The sequence below is a fragment of the Antrostomus carolinensis genome, unplaced genomic scaffold (genome assembly GCF_000700745.2).
Source record: "Antrostomus carolinensis isolate BGI_N321 unplaced genomic scaffold, ASM70074v2 scaffold19634, whole genome shotgun sequence".
NCBI classification, from domain to species: Eukaryota; Metazoa; Chordata; class Aves; order Caprimulgiformes; family Caprimulgidae; genus Antrostomus; species Antrostomus carolinensis.
In genome coordinates this window covers 75,947-85,415 of record NW_010313086.1, presented here as the reverse complement: position 1 = coordinate 85,415, position 9,469 = coordinate 75,947, and the positions used below count along the sequence as shown (strand labels likewise).

The window sequence follows — 9,469 nt, the reverse complement described above, 5'->3', positions numbered from 1 at the left end:
GGGGTTGGACTGGATGATCTCCTGAGGTCCCTTCCAACCCCTACGATTCTGTCCAGAAGCTCTTTTTTCAAGAATGGCTCTTTATTTTTCTCTTGTATGGATAGTTAAAGCAGAATTTACAAATATCATGTGTATTTCTGACAACTGCAGTTCTGAAAAGAACATCCAGTTTGGGCTGCCTCTGATTTGTGTCCTTTACCAATTTCTCATGATATCCCTATAGATTTTCTACCATTTTACTGACACTGACTAAATTTATTTTTGATGAATCCTTTGAAAACTTTATTTGCACATTTAGTGACAACTTAATAGGCATAATGGCAAAGGTAAAAGCAGTGCACAAGCTTGTTTACAGTGTTTCAAGCAGTTTATAATGTAGAAGAAAGGTTACACTCCCTGATAAAATGTGGTGCAACAAAAATTCTGGTGTTGCTAGTTAATTTATGATAGCAGCAAGGAGAAACCTGTGCTAAGCAAGGCTATGTAGCACTGATAAAGTAGCTACACTCTTACCTAAATCTAGTGAAGACTTGTCTGAAACTCTGACAGCCTGGACATTCTGTTCAGTATCCACACTGATAAGGTCAGAATTGTCTGTCTTCTTTCTGTGGGTTGAAGCTTTTAAGCCTTCACTTCTTGATGGATTCTCTGATTTCTTTGCTTTGTTTTCGGCTTGTAAGACAGGTTCACTAAGATCCAAGAGATCCAGACCTGTTGATAATACTTAGATACAAAATGTTAGAATTCAGTGTTGTTTTAATTCAAATGGCTAGCTTTTAAAAATTTGTTTTAATTGAAAAAAAAAATTACCAATGTACTTGCATTTGTCTCAAGTAGATGTATATTTCCTGGCTAAAGATGGTGACCAGCATATTCAAATATGACTAGGGATTTCAGGTGCTTAACTGGATGCAGTTTAAAAGGGCTTGGTTTGCACAAAATGCTTTTCCTCTGAAAATCTTAAAGACATCTTAGGTCTTAAAGCTGTGGCCTTACTCCACAGGTTTTCTTATGTTGTGAGGGTTCCCTGTACAATTGAGCTTTTAGATAAGATTTGGTTTAATCTCAGGTTTTATCAAGTACCAGTAACAGCTGCTTAGGGCACTACTGTTGTGCCACATGCCGTTAAGGAAAAAGCTGAAGAGCAGACAGCTTCTTGGGTGGACTTCTTGGGTCATAAAGGAATAATGGTATGTTTAGTAGTGCTTTCTACTGTTGTTGCCATTTGTCTTTTGGGGGATAAATATTGAATATAATTATAAATTCTACTGGTATTTCTGCTAAGGCATATTTCAGTCTGAGTTCTTCATTTAAAAGTTGCTTAAGGAGTAACATTTAAAATTCTTCAGCACATAAAAGATATAAACCTCCCTCTATCATCATTTTATAGGGCAGGTGTTTTTGACAGATCAATCTGTATTATCTCTTGCAGTGCTTTATCTGTGTTCTTGGTAAATCACTAAATTTCATCCATCTTCATAGAATAAAAATTTTTATTTTGTTATTAAATAAACCTAATTGCCCTACCAAATTTGATAGATATTCAAGGCAGATATAGGATCTTACTTTTTACAACAAACACCACTCTTAAACAACCTGAAATATTTCTATTCGTCGTGTAATATCTTTAGCTATACATAAAAGGAAAAAATATTATTTACAGTTATTTAATTCAATGTTCCAGTTTTTCTTATTAGAACTTGTACTTTGCTTCAGACACATATTAATTAGATGTGAAGATAATCACCCAGCTGTCAATTATTCATTGTAATAATTTGCATGTATATAGATTTTAATTAAGTGGCTTCTAACAAGCCAAGTCATTTTATGAGACAGCGACAGAATGTAGTAGTGTGGTACTGATTTTATTATATCTCAGTTGATCTGCTCGACTGCTTTGATTACCTTTGCACAAATACCAAATAGCAGGAAACCAATTTCTAAAAACACTTCCAAAGGACAAAATGCTTCAAATATAATTCAAAAGGGTTTCAGGATTCACTCTTACTTTTTCCTATCTGCTCTACTATCTCACTGCAACACAAAGGCGCTAAGAATAGATCCTTTCACTAACAAGGAATCCAAACTAAGCCTGAATAAACTGTTTTGATACACTTCCCTTTTCTCTGACACCCCATCCAAGTTTTCATTAAAGAAAATCTTTCTAGAGTAAGGAATGGGTGTGGTTAAAACCAGACTAAATGTATCTTACCCAAAGGTTAAAATTTTGCAAAAACAAGGGTTGAGAATTGGTCAAACTGATACATACTTCCTGTTGAATTTCAACAAGTTCCCTTTAATTCAGTCACAGAGATCTGCTAGAATACATGTGATTTGGGTCACATCAGATTTGCCCTCAAATGTAATGAGCAAAGTTTATTCTACTAATAAATCAGGCAATTATAATTTAATACCAGATTGTAATTTTGTGCAAATAGTAACAAATCAAAACTTGACAGAAATGTACCATAATTAAAATAAAATTGAAATTATTTCTCTCTAGTAAGGTATAGTAAAGAATTTGGTTTACCTGCAGTATTTGATGTTACAGGCCTTGCAGGAGCTTCTGGTTTAGTTTCACAGAGAAAGTCGTCAATGGAGGGGCTCAGAAGGGGTCTGCTTTCTTGTTGCTCATTCACTAGCTAGCAACAAAAAAACCCAGGGTCACAGAGTGTTGTTGGGATGTAGAATTTAACGAAATAAAACATATTCTCACAATATCATGCGCTTTATTTTTGATCGTGAGAGTAAGAGATTGCAGTTATAAGATGTACAAATAGCTCTGGGCTTAAAATGAAAAAAAATTGCTCTTTTGGGGCAATATTTTATTCCAGATTTACAAATTGCACAAAAATAAAGCAGCAAGGTGATTTTTCCATAGCAATTATTGCATACTATTGCTTATAGGGCTAAAGTATACAAGGCCTGATGTATCTCCCTTCAAATGAATGGGTGAATTTGGCCTTCTCTATCACCAGGAGATTAAGCAGGGCTTTTTCAGTAATTATAAGTGTTCAGTTTTTTTCACCAGTAACATGCCTCCCCACAGAACTTGCACAATACCTTTTCATCTAGCAAATGTGCATTAGCCCATTAAACAATAACCTGCTGAGACAGAGATCACTTCTCTGCAATGCAAAGACATGTGAGCGACAGTGGATGGAGGCTGGTGAATGTGTGAACTTCCTGCCTGAGTTTTGACTGTGTGAAGGCTCATAACACAGTTTTTATTTATGAGCAGTTTTTTATTGTAATTGCATGAATGCATTGGTTTTCTGCTACCTACAAGAAATCTCTCTATTACAGGCTATTTCATGTATTAGGGATTAAAATGACAAAACGGTAAAACAATCTCATAAATAAAAGTCTCCTCTCTGCAATCTATCTCTGATTGGAGGATCAAGGCCTGAGCTGAGCTGGATGGATGTCTGATGGTGTGGCCTGCATTTACTTTATCTTTAATAATGTGAAAACATGTTTTCCTTCTGTCATTTTCATCTGGAGCTATTTCAGCTTTACTTTTATCCTCTCTACTCTCCTTCTCTCTGTTCTGTTCTCACTCTTTTTCCATTGTTGAATTTCAATTTTTTCCCTCAGATCTATTTGAAATTTTAAATTTAGGACTGAAACTGGCAAAAAATGTGTTTACTCATTGGATATTTGTTAATTACTGTCATTTAACTACTCCAGTAGCAGGATTGCCTCTAAAGTTATTACAGTAAAACATCTTAGATTCACTGTTGTTCAGTACTTGATTTTTGTATTACAAAGTTGCAAGAAAATACTGAAGCTATTGAAATAAAAAGCCCATTATTTTGATGGATCACCCATTTAAGCTGGTACCTAATGCTGACTGACTGTATAATATCTGCACTTATTCATTTGCCCAGGACTTTGCAGTTTTGGACTGAAATACCAATTTACATGAGTAACATGGAAGACAGATGAGTGATTGCTTGCCCAGTTGTGCATAGCAAAACATGCAAATATGGGCATTTAACTTAGAAATCTGGCAATGATACTGTCCCAAACTAATTCTGCATATGTTAAAGCCAGACTGCAGATGCATCTTACAGGGGATTGACCATGTGAGTTTTTAACTCTCTGATTTGGTTGTCCAGGTTGTCAAGGCATAGAAGTTACTTGCTTAATTTATTAAATCTCAACACTTGATTGGAAATTGCATTTATCCCAGCTGCACACCTTTGATTTCCATTAAAGGTGGCTCTAGAATACCCATATTATATCAAAGTCTATACTTTTACCTAATACACATATTTAAGGCTTAAGAGGACCTTATTTTTCTGTTTGTGATTTGGTGACAGTCCTTACTTAGTTCTGTTGTGAAAAAATGAAGGTGGATATCTAGCTAATTCTTGTCTGAATTTAAATATTTTAAAATTTTATTTATGATTAACTCCAGATATCAGCAAATATTGCTTGAATACATTTTTCTTTTTTGTGTTTACACATCCTGTTGCAGGAACTAGTGTCAGTAACAGCTGCTGCACTTTTGCAACAAGTTGCATATTCAGGTGAATATACAGCAATAGGGTACATTATCACGTAAGAGCTGGGTGTTTATCAAGTCTCCCATTACATTCCATGGAAATTTTATTTAATAGGAAAGAACGGGAGAAGGAGGGAATGAAGAAGGATTATGAGAACCAAGACAGCCAGCATAACTCACTGGAGACAGTGAAGAATAGAAAATCTGAAGACCAACTCGAACAGCAATTTATTGCCCAAACTCGTTGCAGGGGTAAGAGGATAAACTCTGCAAAGGCCAGCAATAATGCTGAGAATCAGTCATGGAGGGGAAGGAGACTAGAATCATCAAAGATCTGCATTTCTCCAAGGTTCAACTGAAGTATGAAGTAGCAGATGTCTGCCAGATATTTTTTCTTTTCAAATCTGGTTATCACATCTCTAGCAATTTCTTTATTCTCTTTGCAGCATTTCTGTTTAATTAGAAAACAAATAAGTTCCTCTTCTCTGACTCTCTTACTTTGTGAACATATACACTAAATTCATCAGAGATGGGCCACCCAAATGATCAGAGGAATGAAGAGCATGTTTTACAGGGAGACTGAAAGAGTTTGACTTACTTAGGCTAAAAAAAGAATCTTTCTATCACAGCAGTGAAGTGTACAAACAGTATTTTTTTAGGGTATGGGAACAAAAAGCCTAACTATTTAAAATAGCTTTTCACAAGCTTTCTGTATGGCTGTTTATCATGTGATTGGTTTTGAGAAGTGAACTGTGGCCAAGACAATCCCTCCCAGTCCTGTGTCCTATGCTCCCATGACTAAAGACTGGAAGGGGTAGGGGTGTCTTATTAAAAGTATTGTTTCTGTGAAAAATAATCTGCTTTCAACTGAAATTTCTGAGTCAAAACAGATAGCAAAAGCATGATCAAGTCCACTAATGCTCAGTAAATACAAACTACATATGTGTAGCAATAGAACATATTAGAAAAAATATTTCAGATGTGAAGCAGACTTTTCATGATGAATCAAACCTTAACAGGTTAAAGAGTGCCATGAGCTGATACTTTTGCTGTAGTTAAGCAGGCAGTGGGGTAGGTTTCTGACTTTACTGTGCATGCAGTGTCACTTGGTAAGCCCTCGGTCTCACACTCTGAATTTCATTTTACTGGCTCATATATTGTACCAAATATATCCTTAGTTTAACTCTGCTCAAGTTATTAGAGTTATATCAGGCATGAATTTGGAGTAGTGCTATAAAACATTCATGAGATGAAAACTATTATCTATATTAAAGTAATAATTTATGGTTCTCAAGCACCTTTCAGGGTGAATATCACAGAATGCTTTAAAACATTCATGAATCAAGCCTGTCACCACCACAGAGCTGAGAAGTATTATCTCTGTGTTGCAGACGAGAGAAGCAAAGTGAAATTAAGAAAGCCACCCAACATCACCCGGTGCTGGAGGAAGGAGCCGGCTGGCGCTGTACTGCTGCACAGTATTTATGTGTGCAATATTTGTACACATGCCAAGTAACACAGACTCAGCCTATGAAACTGTTGATTTCCGAGTACTAATTTAGTCAGTGAGTGCCATAAATTCTTATAATGTCTATAAGAACTTAATTTTTCTTTATAAAATCCATTTTAATTAAAGAAAAGTCCCCCACACTCCTTTAACTGAAGGATCTCTAACATCTGTGGAGGGTGATATTTGCTACTACTAATGCATCTAAAGAAACTAATCCATAGTATAAAATACTCCTCCTAAATTCAAATTAATTTTCTGTGACCAACTGCTGTTGGACAGCACCTCAGAAAAAAAAGGTGCTTTTTCCCACCCCAGTACCATTATTGGACTTCTTTGTTCAAAAAGATATATCTGTGGGTTCTTTTGGTGCTTTATTGAGAGAGTCAAAAGCATCATCTAATGGCTGATATCAGCTTCACTGCTTAAATATATCAAAGCGAGGACTATTGATCAGAGATCTGAGACAAGGCGCAGAGGCGGCAGTGGCTGTGCTGGTGGCCATGTCTGCCATGGCTCCCCTCAGCACAGGCTGGGCAGTCCTGCAGCCCAGGGCACTGAGGGGAATCACCTGGTCTCCATTTCTTGTGCCCTGACGCCCACCCTGTCCCCAGCTGTCTGTATTTATTCAGCTGATGTAGTTTATTGCCTGCAGCTGCTAAATTTTCCTTTCCTCAGAGCTCTGCTGTGGTGAATGGTTTCTGTGCTACCTCCAGAGCTGCTGTGAGATAAAGAGGAGGCAGAGGTAGTTCATGGTGGTTCCCTCTCTGGGTGATCCTCAGGCCTGAAGGGTAGGTGGGAGCCCAATAAATGGTACTGGTTTAGGGTCTAAAATATCAAACCCTTGGTGGGCCTGGGTGTGCTGGGCCAGGAGAGGAGACACTGCTGTGGAAGAGGCACTGTGCTGGCCCCTTGAAAGGAAGCAGCAGCCATGAGAGGGATTTCTTGCCTCCAGCTAGTATCCAGCCTGGTCTCAGCTCCCCTCAGTCACCCACCCAGCACCTCTTCCTCTGCCCTGCAGATACCCCTGGATCCTTCCAGGCCTTATTTTCTCCCCTTACCCTCACAGGAGCGCCCTGCCTGGTAAAATACCTTCCTGACACCTCAGCCACAGGGCCTCTCCTCAGGCATGGTGCTGCCATAGGGAGCTCATGTGGGGCACAGTGAGCCCCCAGCTCACTGCCATGGTGGCAGCTCTGCTGTCCTCTACAAACTTGTTTTCTGCTCATCTTCAGGGCCTTTGGCTTATGGTTTTAATGCAGGTGCCTCTTGTGATGCTGGTATCTATGGTGGTGTGTTTCACTGTGCCAGAGACAATGTGAGATTATGTATGTACACAGCAACTGCTATGGCTTGGCTTTGCTCCCAGTCTACATCTTATGCTGCCGTGAGAGAGTTAATGAAATACCTAAGGAGTAGCTTGTTTTAAAAGGACAAAAAAAAAAAAAAAGAAAAAAAAAAAAAGAGGTTGGGTACTTGGGAGGTGACAGGGCTCTGCTATGAAAAGTTTCCACAGAGCAGCTGTGTTTGGCCTTAAGGCAGATGGAGCTCAGGGGAACAGCTGAGAGGACCAACTTCTCACCTACTGTCACGTTCACAGTTGATAACGTTCAGCTGCACAACCAGCCCTGCTCGTGGCTACAAGTGCTTTCTCTGCTTCCTCTTCCCAGAGTGCTGGGCTTATGCTGTGGGAGTGCTGGGACGTACGGAGGCTGTCAGCAAGGTATGATCCTGACATCCCATTTTATACAATTCCTTACTGCATTCATAGAATCATGGAATCATCATAGAATGGTTAGGAGTTGGAAGGGACCTTAAAGCTCATCCAGTTCCAACTCCCCTGCCATCAGCAGGGACACCTTCCACTAGACCAGGTTGCTCCAAGCCTCATCCAGCCTGGCCTTAAACACTTCCAGGGAGGGGAATCCACAACTTCCTGATCTTGATCTGTTTGCAGTGCACAATGCCTGCTGGTTTGATTTCTTTATTTTTTTTAAATGTTATTAGGGCATAACATAATGCTAGTCTTACAGATAAATTATTTGGAATCTAAATTGGAGGGTTCTGGTCAGGCATAAACAGCTAATTAGCACCTATGTTTTGAGCAGATAGTGAACTAGTTTTCTTAAATTAAGTGCTTAAATTCCTCCTCTGTTCAATAGGGAGAGACAAACGCCTAGAAAAGCAACTCCACAGGGAGACCCTTCCTGCCTAATTTAGGCTCTTCCTCAGGAGGCTCTCAAAGGCACCTAGCTTCCCACTGGCTATATATGGAACTTATTTTAGAAGGACTGGTTCAAGAGGCACATAAAATTTAGATGTAATTAGCTACCCAAGTTAGTTGGATTGGGTTCTACCCATTTTATCACCCGAGGCTGATTGAATTACTCAAGGCACTAATTTAGGAAGCCCCAAACTACTAATGAGTAATCCCCTGTACAGCTCAGCAGCAAAGCTGCTCCTGGGCACTTCCTCTTTTTTCTGTACTGCCCACTCGGTGTGCTGGTGAGAGAGTGGTTGGGATGCTGACTGCGTAAGTAAAATTATCTGACCTAGTAATCTCAGGGTGTGGTAATGAGCATGGGAGAAAGCAGGAACCTTTCAACTCAGATTTTCTATTAGGGACATTGTATTTTTGAATTTTACTCTGAGAAACTTGTCTGCTGCTTGGGTGAGACTGGACAAATAGGTGAATGAGTTGGATTAATTTGAGTACTTTGTTATACTGCTCTTTTAAATTATGCTTTAGTAGATTCTGCTGGATAAACTTAAATTGCTAATTAATTTGTATGATATATGATATACAGCAATAGATTCTCTTCACCTGTCTGGCACATTGTGATCTTTGGTGGCATTCACTAGGGTAAGGAGAAACAAGTGAATTAAATTACACTAACTAGCTGTTTCTAAAAAACTGATAAATGGGAACCACAACTAGAAATTGAGGTTACTGTTTTCTGGAACATAACTGGAAGTACTGGCCTGAAACTTGTGCCTGTGGGTCATTATCTTGGTGGGATAAGAACTGGAAGACATCCTTTTCTGCTCACTGAGGGACATTTGTAAAGGGAACTCCTGACAAAATCACTAGTCTCATGCTATAAGTTCAAATTGCTTGAGTTACGTTTTTCTTCACCCACTTTTCTAGCAGGTTTACAAATATTTCAGAATCAAAATTACCACCTCACACACCTTATTTACAGTTGTTTAGTAAGTGTGATCACTACTTGACTTTTTGCATCATCCTTGTGCCAGGGTCATATTAATTTTTTCTCTGTCATTCTAGTGTGAATTTATGTCCCAACAAAACTGACATGCTAACCAATTTTTACTTTTTTTCCACAAGAACAGAGAATCAGTTCACAGGGCACACAGTATAACTGACTTCCACCTAATGTGCATTGTGGGAAGCTCTAAAACTGAGACAAGCTCCTTTCACTCTCCTGCAAAGA

General features: G+C 38.7%; 1 protein-coding gene across 3 annotated transcripts in view; it reads right to left on the bottom strand.

Moving 5' to 3' along the window:
• PEX5L (peroxisomal biogenesis factor 5 like) overlaps positions 1-9,469 on the bottom strand; it is a 41,400-nt gene that overhangs the window by 23,381 nt on the left and 8,550 nt on the right. For 2 of the 3 annotated variants that reach the window (XM_029084803.1, XM_010167240.1), the window contains 2 exons: positions 2,531-2,642; positions 514-723 (listed from right to left, as the gene is read on the bottom strand). In XM_029084803.1, the coding sequence (XP_028940636.1) occupies positions 514-723; positions 2,531-2,642 (322 nt within the window). The remainder of the gene's footprint in view (positions 1-513; positions 724-2,530; positions 2,643-9,469) is intronic. The other variant, XM_010167241.2, reaches the window with a different exon arrangement.